Source organism: Hemicordylus capensis, chromosome 3 (genome assembly GCF_027244095.1).
Source record: "Hemicordylus capensis ecotype Gifberg chromosome 3, rHemCap1.1.pri, whole genome shotgun sequence".
Taxonomy (NCBI): domain Eukaryota; kingdom Metazoa; phylum Chordata; class Lepidosauria; order Squamata; family Cordylidae; genus Hemicordylus; species Hemicordylus capensis.
Window position 1 is genome coordinate 296,514,261 of NC_069659.1, and position 17,335 is coordinate 296,531,595.

The 17,335-nt window shown below is 43.7% G+C and overlaps 1 protein-coding gene across 7 annotated transcripts in view; it reads right to left on the reverse strand.

Moving 5' to 3' along the window:
- The window catches only part of EPHB1 (EPH receptor B1), a 482,626-nt gene that overhangs the window by 29,108 nt on the left and 436,183 nt on the right, over window positions 1-17,335 (reverse strand). For all 7 annotated transcript variants that reach the window (XM_053307812.1, XM_053307810.1, XM_053307811.1 and 4 more), the window contains 4 exons: window positions 16,007-16,156; window positions 13,324-13,517; window positions 12,244-12,399; window positions 10,133-11,380 (listed from right to left, as the gene is read on the reverse strand). In XM_053307812.1, the coding sequence (XP_053163787.1) occupies window positions 11,272-11,380; window positions 12,244-12,399; window positions 13,324-13,517; window positions 16,007-16,156 (609 nt within the window). In that variant the 3' untranslated portion in view covers window positions 10,133-11,271. The remainder of the gene's footprint in view (window positions 1-10,132; window positions 11,381-12,243; window positions 12,400-13,323; window positions 13,518-16,006; window positions 16,157-17,335) is intronic.

Here is a 17,335-nt window from a genome sequence, read left to right on the forward strand (position 1 = left end):
TTTTCTCTTTTAAAAATTGTTACATTAAATCCGGGGAAAGCTGACAGGCTGAGAAATAATGGCCTGAGTTTACTCTTATTTAAAAACCGGCTGCCTGCTGCTTTCGCTGCGATTCCCACTCAGGCTTTCAGCACCATTTCAAATTAAATATACATAAGTGCTTTCAAAGAGCTGTTAATTTGAAGGTCATTAAAGAGCGAAAAATATATTTCCTTTATTTATAAAGAGGCGCATAATAATGCTATGCATATGGACTCCTCTCCCAGTTCCTGCAGCATTTATTATCTCTGATATGAAAGCGATTGACTTCCCTTGGCTACCAGCTATGCACTCCATCATCCCATTTGAATTACTGTTATCACAAAGCAGCCCCCTTCCTAACCCTTCCGTGGCTTGACCTTGCCTGGATTGCAGCGCACACAGATACATACAGCGAAACACAGAACTGCTGGAGCAGCCCACACATTTGCCAGGGGTGGCTCAAGGAGGGAGAAGTGAATCCTTGATGACAACCAGATGCTCCACCTTCAACTTCTGGGATTAGTGCATTTTCAGTCAGTGCCCCAGTTTGCCACAGCTCTCCACCAGCCAGCCGGCCAGGTCTGCCCCTGCTCCTGAGCTGTGGCTATGGCTTTGCAGCACTCAGTGGAACTGTGAACAGTCATTCAACAAACACCAGGTCATCTGTCTGTATCTATAAGGGGTATTTTTGCACCTTCCCCAGCCACTCTGAGCAGGTTTTATTCCTGTTAAGTATCTGCCCTAGCAAACCTACCAAGCAACCTTATCTCCACAGTGCAACTCCCTGGTGGCACCTCCCTCCCAACTTCTGTCCCTATTCCTCTCTTGGCACAGCTGTCTGTATGATGAGATAAATTACCTGTGTTACAGCTTGTCAGCATCCTCACACCACATCCACGACATGGGAGGAGGGATGGGCATGGCTGGGGGGAGTGGAGAGAGAGGAGTAGGATAGGAATGTGCTGTTGCCAGAAATGTAGACATGAAGCTGACAACTGAAAACCATTTCATAGATTTAAAGACATGGCTGAGAACAAGGGAGAACAAGACAGATTCCGTCACAGGAAATAAGGGGAAAGGCAAGACAGACAAACAGATAAATTGATAAACAGAGAGCTGGGGGAAGATCCAGCCAGAGAGATGAACAGCTTAGCTGTGAAAAGCAGGAAGAAAAGATAAACACTAAGCTCTTCCTTAATCAAGACACAGGAATAGTAGGACAGAAAAAGTGATCTTGCTAATGCCACCTCTAACTCACTCGAAGGACAAGAAATGCATACAGTGTTCTGATCACCACAGTTCTCAGTGATGGGGGTAGCAACGATTAATGATACCAGGGATACAACGTATGTGGTGGGCTAGATCAGGGTTTCTCAACATGTGGGTCCCCAGATGTTATTGGACTTCAACTCCCATAATCCCCAGCCCCAGTGGCCTTTGGTTGGGGATTATGGGAGTTGAAGTTCAATTACATCTGGGGACCCACATGTTGAGAATCCCTGGGCTAGATGATGATGGGTAAATGTAAATACAACTGTAAATACAATACAAATGTAAATAAAATCTTTTAGGAAAGAAGTACTACATCTGAGAAATAGTTTGGAGGAAACAAATGTCCAATGATGCCAAATCTTCTGAAAGAACAGAAATGGGTGGTTCAGTAAGCATTGTGGGTTCCAGTGTTTTTGTTCCAGAAGACACACTGAGCATTGTTCCACACCCACCAGCACGGCACCCAAAAACACACTGGAAGCAAGACTTGGATGAAAGGGCCACAACTTTATTGATAAATTCAAATTGGATTTTGCTGCTAGAAAAATCCACCCCAGGCAGTGCAGGACTAACCTATGCTGAGATTGGACAACGTAGCCCTTCCCCCAGCCAAACAGGTGACATACCCTGGATCAGAACCTGGCATCAGATCAGTGCTGATACCTGTGCCTCATGGCCAACCCAAAGGGTCGTGGCCCTTTAATGGACTTCACGCTTCCAGGCTGCATAACCTAATTGAAGTTGTAAAGTCCTCAAAGCAGGTGAGAGTGTGAAACATAGATCCGGAGCCACGAAGCCTCTAAGGACAGATTGCATACTACCTGGATTTAAATAGCACCAGGATATTCACCAGTGTAAACCCCCAACACCCACTGAATACCCCTTCCCACACTGCCCCTGCCTGTCCTAGCTAACTATAAGCTTCAAGGGTTACAGAACAAAGTAGGTGGAAAAAAACAAAACTCCACACATGGCCAATCAGGTGAAATGCAAAGAATTCCTACCTGGCCTCCAAAAGGACGACCAGCCAGAGCTTGTTCTATAACTGGGGAGGGAGGGAGGGGAAGCTCACCTACACAGGACTGACTTTGGGAGGGAGAGTGCTGGACGAATGGCCCTTGAAGTTCTACCCCACCTCCCAGAAGGACCCAACCACAGGCGGCCACAATGCTGCTTGCTCTGGGGGAGTGTGTGTGAAACAAAGTACCGCCCACCAGCAAGAAACCTCAGTAGAATGGTGCTACTACAAGAAGATACAAAATAATAGCACGTTCACTCGGGAAATACAGAAACTGTGTAATAACTAAGAATCCCCCTTCTTCCACAAGGTCATATGACAAGCTGGATTTTTAAATGAGGAGAAATATTAATATACACAGAATACATAGATCTGCCTCCCCTGTAATAATTAGTGTGTTGGAATCAGTAAATACTAGGTTGGTAAATATTAATATAACATCCGTTTCCCCCTACACAAGCCCAATTCAGTTAGCTGACAAGTTCTGTTTTCCCAAAGATGCTACTTCCCACTATCTACCCATAAGCCAATAAAGCCAGAAAATGCAGCTCAGTGTCCAGCTTGCACCATGTCATCTTAAAGGATATTATTTTGAAGGCAGAATATTTTGAAACAATGGAAGTAGCACAAATGGGTTCACTTGCAGGCTTGATAAATGAGGTTGATGATATGGTAATTATCAGTCAGTGTTCCTACTTGGACTGGCTGCTCACATCTTCAGACAGTTTTAAATTCTGAGGTGCAAATGATTAAAAATGATTTTTTCATCTAAAGAATTTTATTTGAGCAAAATAAGGGTTTTTGTTTGATTTTTAATAGCAGTAAGTCTGCATTCATGGCCAGACTCAGACCTGGCCAACTTTTTAGCCCTATGCACATGTTATGGTCAATGCACATACCAAGCTGTGTACCATATACAGATGTACACATCTATATGCACATAAAGTTATTCAAAAGTTATGTACAGCAGTACAATCCCTATCTGCACCCTGCATTTGAGAGTTTCGCCTTTAAAATGAACCTATGTAGAATCATTCAAGTATATTTGTACAGACACCTGGATGACACACAACACAGTGTCTGAATGGGGCTGCTGTTAAACAAATAACTGGCCAATATGCCAAAGGATGTTCCTGAATGGCTCTGTTAATGGCTCTGCTGCATCCGGAAGGAGAAGTCATAAGCAGTGTTTGAAAAGCATCTTAGACCTGATGAGAGAGGCTGGTAAAGGTCACTCTTGGTAACCCCTCTCTGCCTGACCGCTCCAGAGCTGTATGTGAAATGAGAAGCAGTTGCAAGCTAGGGATCTTTGGAGAGCCTGAAATGCACAAGCTAATTGTGGTGTATGTGGTTTTAAGATAATACTGTTTCTTTAAGTGGTTTAGAAGTGTCAGCCAGCTGAAGGAAGTCAGTATTTTAAAATGGCAGGAAGCAGCAGAAGGGAGGCTCGCTCAGCTCTAACTGGGTTTGTTATGTATTGTGGGAACTGCTCAATAAAAGTATTTTGTGGACCTCTCTACTGTATCTAGTGTTCTTGTATACAACACTCATATGAAAGCTGGGGCCCTTTAGAGTTCAGGGCTCTGCTCTGTGGGAATGGATGTAACCTGTTCCTTATCTATTGGAGTGCTCTGCTACTTTTCCAACTCCATCTAATAATACTCATCATGCGTATTTGTAAATAAGCCAAATATTACAAAGACACCATAAGCCTACAGGCTTCCCTCCTCCAATGGACATCAGAATTCAAGCAACACTGCACTCCTGGAATGTCACCATCTAGAGCAGTGGGATTGGGAGTGTCCAACAGTATTATGTATTTGGAAGCATCCATTTACATTTATCACCAAACAACTTGCATATTTATATGTAAAACCAACCAAACCACAACAAAATCTCCTGTTGGCTTCTTTAGAGGTCAAACAATGAGACTCGTGTGTACAGCCTAGGAGGGTTCTTGTTGCAGACAAGCAGTCATGCAGCTCTGGGCGGCCAGATCGGCCATCAACGTGACTACTGGCTCTGTCATGGAGCTGGTGGGGGCTGCAAGGATTGGGGGCTACTCAGCCCCCAGAAATCCCAGGATGCCCTGTGCAAGTGCATGGGGCATTCTGGGGGGATCCCCGATACTGGGAGGCTGCTTGTAGCCTCCTAGTCAGGGGTCTAATCATGTGTTGCCATGTGCCGCAGCAGTACACGAGCAGGAAAACCTGCTCTGTTAACCTCATTTAAGGGGAGGGTGTTTTAGGCGGGCTAGCCGCCTTGGGAGCACTGGGCTCGGATGGTGGTTCCCACCATCACTGGAAAGCGGGCTAAGCTCCCTTAGCCCGCTTTCCAGTGATCGTGGGAATAGCCTCAATATGTTCTCCTAATTGCTTAAGAGGTGTGGTTAAAAGCAGAGCTGCTTTTTATTTAATCAAAAACTATGGGTGGCAGGAGGAGGCAGTAATGATTGGGACCACAGTGTGCAAACTCTTTCCTCTCACATCAGTTTCCTATCAAAAATACCTACCTCAAAAATTATTTGCACCCCAAATGGCTATTGCTGCAAATAGCCACTTCAGGTGTAAACAGGAGCTTTGGGGGAGGCTTTTAGTGGAAAACAGTAATGGGGGGGAGGTGCTGACTCCTCTCTCCCTGTGTACCGTGGTCCTGATCTGAACTTCACCCACACAACTACTTTTGGTTAAAGAAGAGGCACATTTGCTTTAAGTAGGGATGTGCATAACTGGTTTGATTCCTAACTGGTCCGCAGTGAACTGGGTATGGATGTGCAAACCAGCTTGATGTCAAGCCAGTTCGACATAGAACAGGTTCGGTTTGATGGTTCGGGGTCAAACCGAACGACCCCGTTCGGTCCAACTCTGGTCCGAACACACACACCCCCCCCCAATGTTTGGGTGGGTTGCAAATGTTTTTCTGTTATGAGACAATGAGACTCGTATATATATATATATAGAGAGAGATATATAGATATAGATAGATAGATAGATAGATAGATAGATAGATAGATAGATAGATATAGATATAGATATAGATATAGATATAGATATAGATATAGATATAGATATAGATATAGATATAGATATACACACACACACACACACACACACACACACAGAGTATATTTACCTTACTCTCTTCCGGGGAGTTGCTGGAGCCACCATGCCAAGCAGGGAAGACCAAAAACCGGCTGAAGAGCCAGCCAAACCAGCTGGAGGGGGGCATATAGAAAGCTGGTGGAGGGAGGGGAATCTCCGCGGACCTCCTCACCGCCTCCAGCAACTCCCTGGCGAACCGGACCAGCCAGTTCCGTGCACATCCCTAGAACTGGGCCAGTTTGAGTAGATCGATTGTGAACCACTTTGAATTGGTTCAAGTCAGTTTGTTGACCTGACCGGCCTAGCCAGTATGTTTGACCAAACTGGTTTGGGAACCTGCAGTTCGGTTTAAATTCTGTTCGAATTTGGACTGAACTGCAGCAAATGATCCGTGCACATCCCTACTTTTAAGCACACCTCAAGCACATAATTAGGTGAAAGAATTTGACGCTAAGGCATATCAGACTTGTGGTTCCTAGTCAACACCATATCCTCTCATTACTTCATAAGCCTCCTACTTGTGCAGCCTCAGGCAGGTCCTGGAGCCACATGGACAACAGCCTAATGTGAAGAGCTCTTAGTTCTGTCTGAAGCAGTGCTTGTCTGAAGTCTTTATAATAGCCCTGTGCAAAGTTACTTTGTCAGCGTACAGATGCTTCAGAGGTGCTCATTAAAATTGTCAGAAATCTTAGGGTTGATTCAGATGCAGAGTATGTATCTTAAAAGGAACTCAGTTGATTTGACCTAGCTGTGGAAGTACTTGACTATCTGTTGCCCAACAGACTCCAGCATTTACTGGATAGGGCAAGGTATACATTCTAAATAAAGATACAGAAAGTTGAGGAGGAGAGTACATATATAGGGTGTGTGTTACAAGGGACTGACAGCCACATGCCTCTCCTCATGTTACATATAGAGATAGATCAGAATGTCCTGGTTACTGGGTGCACTGCAGCTTGGACAGCAGGCTATATACTGGGGAAATTTTGGCATCCGTTCCAGAAGTAATCTGGCCTTGCTTTCCTTTCCTCCCATTTGGGGAGTTGGGCACATAAGTCATGTTCACAGCATGAAACAGAAATGCAACACAGAATTTTCTTGGAATGGTGGACAATGTGACAGATGGGAAATAATGCAAAGGTCAATGGAGACAATAAATACAAATTAGGTAATTAGTGTACTCTAGCCCATGTAACAATTGCACCACTAGAAGGCAAGGGAGTAGTTCGTTTTCTAGGCAACTTTCTAATTTAGACAGGCAAACTATCTCACAGAACCCACAGCTGCCCTAAGTCAGGGCCTCTTCTTTTTAGTGCTCGGGTACATGACGGCTATGGGGATTATGGCCATTTGTAAGGTGCCTTAGCCATAGGCCTTGGCAACAACATCAACAAAAACCACACCACAACTGATCAATATACATATAAGTAATAGCATGATTACTCAGAGAGACCAAAAAGTAGTACAAAAATTATCAAGAGAATTGATTACATGAAGATATACTCTTCTAAATTAAAATATATAATCCATCACCATATATAGAAATTGTGGCTTTTTTTAGCCCGCACTGAAAAGTGGTGGGGGAATGATGTATCCCAAAGGGTACTGAAAACTGGTGGCAGGTGCACACAGCCAGCTCACCATGGGCTGGGAGTCCCAAGAAGGCAGACATTTCCCTGCAACCACCATGTACTGCTGAGAGCAGGCGCTTAGGTGGTTGTACAGTTGTGCTTGTGCAAGGCTAATAAACTGCACAAATGATAATGAGGAAGCTTTCTAAGCCATGCACGTATTATATTACATATTCCGTGAAATCAGTGGCAGTGTTGCCAGATAGGCAGAATGCCATATTTATAGCTGAAATTGTCACTGGTGTGCTTTTTATACTTTGGATAGATCCTAATAAAAGCAAAAGTCATAAAAAAAAGAGCACAAAAGCTCCTTCAATCCTCCTTGCAGGAGTATCAATGGACTGGTACTGAGGATTAATATTCAGAATACACCTTTTCTATGCATGTTGTATTTGGTTTGACAACATACTTGAATACAGATTTTTGTGCTGAATACTCCAAAAGGGATTCATGACCGGCTATCAGACAGGACTAAAAACACTCCCTCATGCTGTTAAACAAGGGGCATTTTTTCTCTGCCTCTGTCTCGAGGGGAGGCTCCGCAAGATAAAACACAATTCTCTTGCATCTTGTTAGCATCTACTTCTAACCTGGGCTGCTGGGAACTTTTCTAACACAACAGTGATATACGGATGATATATCATGATCACTGGAATGATAGTCCAATGATATAAAGAAGCTTTCAGGCCCTCCTTTCTTGTGGCAACTTGCCAGAGACAGGCTGATGTTCCATCATTCTCTTCTCTTGTACTTTCCAAGCACACCATTCACTTCCTCCTCTCTCTATACCACACAGCTTTCTAGAATGTCGCAGCACTAGAAAGGGAATGAAAGGCCATCTTATCCAATCTCCTTCCCTAAGTTATAGCCATTCATTTCCCAGTTCTGCACAGAGAAACTCAAATGGATACAGCCTAATTAGATGTCTAGGGTCTGCAGAGGAAATCATTCCAGATGGCTCAAGCAAATAAGCCAAGCCACATAATACAGGGGAAGATGCCCCCTGCTTTCCTTCCCTAGGGTCATTCCTTTTGAAGTGGCAATAAGCTCAGAGTCTGAAAACATGATTTGCCTACAGAAGATCCCAAGGAAGGATAAGACATCTCCCTGAGACTTTGGAGAGCCTTTGCCAGTCAGAGTAGATGATACTAAGTTGGATGCACCAAATAGTATGATATATAATATAAAGCATCCTCATATAATCATATTTATTTATTTATCACATTTTTAGACCACTCCAAACTTCTGTCTCTGGGCAGTTTACAGCAACATAAAACAAATTAAGATGAAGATAAAAACCTAAAAACAATTTAAAACCACAATCAACTTAAAAAGCTTGTGTGAAAAAATAAGTCTTTACAGACTTTTAAAAAGTTGTCAGAGATGGGGAGGCTCTTGAGTCATTAGCAAATGAATGGAGGATGGGAAGAGAACCCTTCCCAACAGCAAACATAGGAACTAGTCAACTCCTGTTTGTTAATGCCAACCACTGAGTATTTCTAAAATAAACATTACAGGTCAGGATAGCAGGCCCATATATTCCTAGAACCCGAGGTCATTCACACAATCAAAAACTGTGGTCTATTCAGGTTTGGGAGCTGTGTGTGCTTCCAATTTTCAGTTGTGTGGAAGCAAGCTAGGAGGAAAACCTGGGTAGCTTTTCCTCCCCCCTTTCTTCTACACAATCGTTTCTACTCAGGTTTTCCTCTTACCTTGCTTCCACACAACCAAAAATTGGGAGTACACACAGCTCCCAAACCCAGGTAGAGCACAGTTTTTGATTGTGTGCATGACCTCTCTGCCATTATTTATTGCAATCCCCAATGACACAGGAGATTGGGGTGGGGGCAACTATACTGCTCCTGAAGCACCAGAATAAAAATATTACTTCCATTAAATGACTCAATTGTTTTGAAATGAACAAGGTTTTTTGCTCCCATTAGGAGGTTAGGATGGCTGTCACACTAGCTGCCATATGTGAATGTTCTTATGTTGGAGAAGAAGCTATGCAATGTAAAAAGAGATTCAAGGCATAGTGAAAAGATCTGTTTGGTGGAGATGATGACACAGCTGTGTTTACTTCTCCCATCTAACACACCTGTATTTCATGCACGCACAGAGAGAGAGAGAGTTCTGCAGTTGCAGTTATGACATGAATATAGCAAGCATGGGGGATACGGGGAAATGCCCCCTCCTAATTGATCCAGGAGAGCTATATAATCCCATGCTTCTTACGTGTTCTGCCCAAGCATCCGGGGCTCTCAAAAGTTCTTTTTGGAAGCTTTTCCCTGTCCACTCAAAAGGAGGTCCCATTCTAATAGATGCTGCGTTGGCACACATTTTTTCAGTTTGCATTGGTGTTTAATGTGCAGTAATGATGGGCACATGTGCACACAAAACACCTGCATGCATGTGCACACACCACTCTCAAGGATTAGGGTCAGGAATAATGGCATGGAAGATGGGCACAAGAGCTCCTGTGCTCCCTTAAGAGAGAAGAAACTGACAAGGGTATGTGTATCTTATTCTCCTATGGGACCCACTAGAATTGGTAGTGAACTTGTTTTCCTTTGTGATTAAAAAAGATGCTATTAAATATAGGATATCCTGTTTTAGGGCAGGATTAGATTATCAGGATCAGATTATGCCTTAGATTATCAGTTAGGTCTCTTTGGGATTCTGAAGCCAGCTGCATGTCCAGTTCTGTTTTGAAAGAATGGGCCATTGCACCCATTGTTTATGCTGCCAGTATGACAGCTAGTTCGAAGATAGTGGAAACATACAGTTATAACAATACAGTCTACGTAAAAGCCTCAGTGAGGGCCAATTCATCTACACAAACTCTCTACCTCCTCCATAAAGAGGTGATACTACTATCTTTTCTTATCACACTCTGATGTAAATAGAGAAGTACATCTGCTAATTAAAGTTGTCTAACTGAAATCAGCAATGGCACTGGTAGCTCGGTTAATAGTAAAATGAAATACAGAAAAAGAAGGGCAGAATGGAGGACAAATTGTTAAATAAATAATACTAAGAGACAACAAGGAAGAGACAGGTGGATGGGCAGAAGCAATGCATGAACCTACCTGTGATGCCACAAAACCAAAGTCAATAAATATCAACATCCTTAGGTCCACACAATGAAACGAAAGATCCCCGAAACATCCTTTGTTGGTCACTGGGATGTTGGAGGGCTAAACATTCTGCTGTCCAGCTGCTTCTATGGTTGTGCATCCCGAAACCCTTGTTCCATACTCCTCTCTTCTGCTTCTTTCCTCCTATGGACAATGAATTCAACTGCTTTCTTTTTTTCATTTCCCATTACACATTCCATGCACAGTTGATCTAGACAGAAAGCAAAGCATATCACTTCTGTCCCCCACTAATCCCCAATTTCCCTGGAGGTGATGGATTTATCATCCGTCAGTCCCACTTCCTTGTTGTTCTGCTATGGACAAGCAGTGAGTGACTCCACAGTTGACAACATACAGACGCACACGCACACACTTGCGGGAACACCGTTTTCTTTTTTTCCATGAGGATTTTTTTCCCTTTTTGCAAAAAAATGCAAGCAAAAGAAAAAAACAAGGTTTTCTATTGAAGGTACATCTCTTCTTCAATATGAAGACATTAACTGGATTGGTCTGGATCCCCCATGCAGTGGTCAGTGAAGTCCTTTGGTAACTGATGGTACAACGTCTTGATGGTCTAGTAGGTAGTTGTAGAGACTGTTGAAGAAAATTCCCCATGGGTTATGAGTAAAAAAAGGGAAATGGGTGTGTGAGAAGGGCTCTGGGAGGAGAACTAAAGAAGAGAAGAAAAGGAATATGACTGCTGGAGACGGTTGCTCTGGGTTGCACCTTTCTCCTCCCCACTGGCCGCCTTTGACTACTGCTCACTGGTGGTGGGATTTAAGTCTCTTGTTTTCTCCCAACACACATTGGTTTGTCTTCACTGTTTTTAAATATATGATTTGTACATATTTATACTTATTTATATGCTGCTTCCCATGGCATCAGTAAGTGTGCTTCTGTTGACAAGAAACGGAAGTTGCCACTTAGAAATGAGTTCCATGTACTCTTCATCTGCAGCACTATAAAGTTCTCAGACAATAATCCAACCTCTGCAAATGTCTCACTGTCTTGTCAGCATACCCTTCCCTCCCACGTCCAACCCTCTTCTGTTCTCCCCGCTTTCCCCCTTTGCTGCAAGAAGACAGGAAGTGTCATGCCATTGAAGTTGGTGACTGGCTCATCTGCACTCTCATAGACTGCACGCTGTTCAGGATTTTCTTCTGGTGTCCAGCTAAGGTCACTCCTATTCTTAGAAGATCTCTGCAAAAAAATAAAAGAGGCAGGGTCAGACCTGTGCCACAGAAATCTTTGTCCCAAATGTTTCCTTTGAGCTGGCAAATCCAAACTATGATAGCAGAAATTGCAGGCTGGTAACCCAAGATGAGCAATCTGCATTCACAAAAGACTGAAATGAGTGTGGCTATGTTTGTGTATGATAGAACATTAATATTTTCTCCAAATCCACCACAAATGTACACTTGAGTACAAAAGGATTAGGAGGCTATTTTCCTTGAAGTTCCCAGTTCTCTTGAGAAGATAAATTATTATTATGTTGCTGCAAGAGAGGTTATTTTTAGCAGGAACGTAAAGAGAGGCATGCCCCATATATAATGTTACTGATCAATCACATGGTTATTGCTTGGCTTCTACATCTGAGATTATGGAGCTGCTGGAGCCTCTGAATGAAGGAGGGTCTGGAGACATACTGTGATGTATGGATTCAGTGGATCTTAATCTCTACAAGGGCTCCTGGGAAGATGGTAACAAGTGGGTGAATACTGGGAAGTACAGGTTGCTGGATGAAGATTATTTATGAGTGAATGAATCAAACAGTGTGGGTACAGGGCACAAGTGGATTCTGGGAGTAAATGGGACATCAAGAGAGGCATATTAGCAAAGGGCTTTTGAAGTGGAGATACTTTGTATTCCAAGCATATGGAAATTATGAACTACCTCCCTTTCTTATACATTCCCAGTGCTGAAGTTCTGCTTTGTCCCAGAGTCACCCAGCTACCCAAAGCCTTAAAAGAAAGGTCTGATCCCCTTTTCTCCCACCACTGGAGCAAATAACACTCTATCAGTTTGATGAGACTGTGGTCAGAAGAAGAAAGCAAATGACTTACTCTGATGTCATTTGTGCAACTAATTGAAGGGATGTGAATCCAGCAGTCAGAAAACTGTCTCTGTACTGGTTCATTTTGATGGCACTGAGCCAATCTTCTACTGAGGTAAAGGCAGTGAAATCTGGGATGGAGCGGTCTAACAGTGGCTGAGAAGGCCTAAAACACGAGACAAGAAAAGAGTTGAGGAAGAGAAGAAGTTGCTGTGAACTATGATTAGAAAAATGAACAAGCAAAAATTGGGTTATTTTGTTGCTTTTGGCCTCTTCTCAATAACTCACGTGTAGCTGGCTGAACTCCAGCAGGTTTTCCTTTAACCACCCCTGCCCTCCCATTTATACAGCTGTGACAGCCCAGCATTATAACTGTTACCCTTTCCCCCACGTCTCAACTAGAGAATGATAGACAGGACCACTCTGGACTGCAGGGAAAGCACCAACTGTACCTGGGAACATTCTGGGCCTGAGTCTTGGCTTGGCTTGGGCTGTTCCTGCCACCCTTGCCCTCTAAGAGGTTGTTAGGGGAGGCAACAGGAATAGCAGTTTATGAATCAGAAACCCCTGATTAAAAACAAGGCAGCACACAATTGTTTCAGGCCTCTTCATTACTCTCTGCCCTTGGCTTAGAAAAATAAGGGACAACTCGAAAACAGGGTTACAACCTTTAAACGGGAGATTGCTCTCCTAAAGTTTTGGTTAAATAAATAGTTTTAATTGAGGAGGAAAAGTCTCAACCATTAAGATAACTTTAAGAGCATCCTTGTTTATATTTAGAGGATTGTAATGTTCTGGTTTGTTACTTACTGTGATAGGGAATGAAAAAGACAACGTTAAAGATGGCAATTCCTTCTAACAACTACTAGCATTTGTTAATTAAAATGGTAAATTAGCTCCCACATATCCTTCTCAAGGCACCTATAGTGAGGATCTGATAATAAGCAAATGTTTTCTTTAATCATTTAATAGATTCATTAATTGGTTAAAAGTAAAGACGTGAAGATTAATCAAACAACCTTACTTGCGGTTCTCAAACAGTGCCTTCAGGAGCTGAGTCACAGCACTGTAAAGGCATCTGGAAACTTACACAGCGGTGATGGTAGCCACAGTTTTGAGGCTTGCTGGATTGCGGATCATTTTATCAAGGGTGTTAACTATTTCAGCAAAGCGTGGCCGGGTGTTGCGGTCTTTCTGCCAGCAATCTAACATAAGCTGATGAAGGGCCGCTGGACAGTCCATGGGAGGAGGGAGCCGGTAATCTTGCTCAATTGCATTAATTACCTACAGAAAGAAAAGTGTATTGGTGTGCTTGAGAAATACAGACATAGAGAAATGCAATTCAGAGTGGTCACTGCAATGTCTATTTTAAAAAAGAAAAAGAAGATAAATGCCTTGGACCATCACTGGGTTTGTATAAAAATTTTCATCAGGACCAATAATAAGAACTCTTATATTCTTACCAGATGCATGTACATACTGCACTTTGGGTGGGCATCTGTTTCTCCTCCTCTGCACCTGCCCTTGCTAAATATCCAGCCAAATGAAGGAAGCAATGGAGCAAGCTTCCTAGTCAAAAGTGTGTGCGTACATACATTCACCATGGACATATCAGCGAGTCTCTTACATTTTCCACGAGTGAATAAATATGGCATGGTTTATGAACCTGCTGATTTCTGGCTTGCACATTGAGGATTTAATTTCACACAGGTTGACTAGTGATACAGCAGGTGGAGAAGGAGAGGTTTGCCTGCCCTTGCTGCTGAGGACACAGATTGCTTATCTGAGTAATCTTACTCATTTACTTCAGGTTCCACAGCCAACAGGTGCTCTTGTAGCTTGCCTCTAGCAAAGCATAGTACTAATATGAATGCTACTATACTACTACGGCCTCCATAAGAATCTTTGTTGTCTCATAAGCATGGATTAAACTGTTGAAGAGTTAGGATGTTGCAAACCCAGCCTTGAATTCAAGCAGCTGACCTGTTGAGCCTCCACCCATGTCATTACAGTACCCTCATTACTCTCAGAAGTGGAGCCCTTTCCCCAAGCCACAAAGTTGTGCACATGAGCGCAAGAGTAAAAGAAGCAGGCTGCCCTGTGCACAAGCAGCAAAGGAAATGTTCCTGGCTCTGAAGGAAGCAGGGCATTCAGAGGTTAATTTGAGTTCTAATGCTTCAAAACAAAAGGAGTCTCTTCCCTGTTAGCAGCCGCCACTCTCATTATCTCTGCATATCATGCTGGAGTGCAGGACTTCATCAGGTCTCTGTGCCTGTCTGGTAAAACCTCTGAATGTTTTCAAAGGCCTGACAGGTTCCCAGTGTCCAATTACCACCGCACTGGCTTGTCTTCTCAATTCCTCTCCCCGTCTCCGCTTCTTTCATCTTAGAAACTCTTTCCTACTACAGAGGTTCGAAAAAAGAAGAGGCAGGCCAGGTTTTCCACCTCCCAGCTAGCGTGGCCAAGCCTTTCTGCAGAGCTCAGGATGGCTTGAGATTGGAGCCAATTCTAACATTTCTGAATTAAAATCAGCAGCAGAAAAAAGCAGGTAGCAGCTGTTATTCAGATAACTCTTTCAATCCTCTCCCCCAGTATGAGCTCTTAGCCTGTAATTACCCCCCCCCACCAAACAAAACCCCAAATCTCCTCCATCAACAGCCTTAAGGGGTTGTGTTCCGATGCCCTGAAACTGGACATGGGGCAGAAGCACAAATTCGGCCTAACTAAGACACAAGGCAAGATCCCTTCACTATAAGCTAGCCTTTATTTCTAGACAGCATGATAATGTCACATGCTGAAGAGTATTTGATGATTATGCACCTGATCAAAGTCCATTCTTACCTTCTGCTTATGCTAATTTCACCTCACTATCACTTGCAAACCTGAGGCTAGAAGGAAACCTGCACTGCCTCCCCACAAATATTAAGGAGAGACATGATTTCTGTACTGCACTTATGCAAAGTACAGCCATGCTGTTTACACTGCTGATAAACATACTTCATTCCAAATCCTGGTACACAGCCTAGTATGTAAGTGGATGTTTCTATTCTTTTCTGTGCAACTAAATGGAGAGGATGAGTTATTTATGTTCTAAAACAGAAAATGCTGACTGATTAGGCGGAAGATTTCCAAGGGTCATTCCCTTCCTTGCTTTAATCTCAGCTAACATGACAGAGATTTATATAAAATGATGTATAGTGCAGAGAAAGATACTCTTTCTTCTCTCATAATACCTCGAGGTCTAGAAGTGATTGGTGGTAGGTTCAGAATAGACAAAAGTATAAATAATATTGTGGCACAGAAAAAGCACAAGTGCTCATGGGAAAGGTAGCAAGGGCGGGTCCAGAGGGGGGCAGAGGGGGGGGCAAGCACCCCCAGACAAGTACTTTGCTCCCCACTTGCCCCCACATTTCTGTTTCTGAAATCTAATGTGTGGGACACAGTTCACCCACCCATAAATGCACTTTGCCTGTTTGGTGCCCCCCTCCTCAATTTATTTACTGGTGTGACTACTGAAAGGCAGAGGATTGTACAAGTATATTCTGCTTACTAAACCAAACCACTTTCTATATACAGAAGGAACAATTTATCTTAAAGTTAAAGCTACACAACTGTTTGCAGGTTTTTGTGTAGAGAATTTTCGTGAAGCGGAGTGGCGATAGCATTTGAGCACCATTAAGCAATGCTACCTGGAAGTGTTATTGTGGTGGTGGAGTCATTCCCCTCCCCACAAAATCACAAGGACATCTTAAAGAAGGATTAACAACACTCACATCTTGGTTGGACATATCCCAATAGGGTCTTTCCCCAAATGACATCACTTCCCACATAACAATGCCATAACTCCATACATCGCTTGCAGAAGTGAACTTGCGGTAGGCGATGGCCTCTGGAGCTGTCCACCTCACCGGGATCTTCCCACCCTGAAGGAGAAGGAAAGACAAATGTTAACAGTGGGTGGCTGAGTGTACCAACATTCTCTCTGCATCAGAGTCTGCTTAATAGGCATGTGACATTCTATATCTGTTGTAGCTTCCTAATATACTCAAACATAGTTTCCATTATCAATGTGAGCCCAGTCAGAGGGTCAAACTCCACATTGCAGTGATTCTCACAATCGCCCAAAAGCAGGCTAAGGGAGCCTAGCCTGCTTTTGTGCGGTTTTGTGTTGCAACGGGAGCCACATGGCTCCTGGCAGCTAGCCCTCAAAAATACCCTTCGTCTAAGATGAGCTTAATGGAGTGAGTGCTCCGTTAACCTGATCTTTTTGCTTGTGTGTTGCCGCGGTGCACAGCGACACACGAGTAGACCCCCGACCAGGAGGCTGCAAGCTCCCAGGCTTGGGGGTCTCTCCAGGAATGCACGGGGCATCCCAATCCCTGTAGCCCTCACCGATGGAGCTGGCAGTCATGTGGGCGGCCAACCTAGCCGCCCAGGGCTGCCTTCTGATCGTCTGCAGGGAGAACGGGCTAAGCACACAATCCCTGCAAACCCCCTTCCAGCAAATCTCACTGATCATGAGACTCGCCTCATTATATTAAACATGTAGTTTGGCTCTACACGTTTAACTTTTAACATGGCAACCATGAGGAGGACCAGGATATGAGAAAAGGTGGTATTTTATCCTTCCCGACCATGCTGCAGTCCCAATGAAAACTGCATCCCCCAAAACTAGCTTCAGAAGGGGAGCTTACATGGTGCCCCTGATAATATAGGAACATAGGAAGCTGCCATATACTGTACTGAGTCAGACCATTGGTCTATCTAGCTCAGTGTTGTCTTCACAGACTGGCAGCGGCTTCTCCAAGGTTGCAGGCAGGAATCTCTCTTAGCCCTATCTTGGAGAAGCCAGGGAGGGAACTTGAAACCTTCTGCTCTTCCCAGAGCGGCTTCATCCCCTGAGGGGAAGATCTTGCAGTGCTCACAGATCAAGTCTCCCATTCAGATGCAACCAGGGCAGACCCTACTTAGCTATGAGGACAAGTCATGTTTGCTACCACAAGACCAGCTCTCCTCTCCTTATTACTGTAAGCTTATTATTGTCCCTGTTACAGAGATAGGGAAATTTAGGATGAGACAACAAAGCTTAGGCGTGGAATATG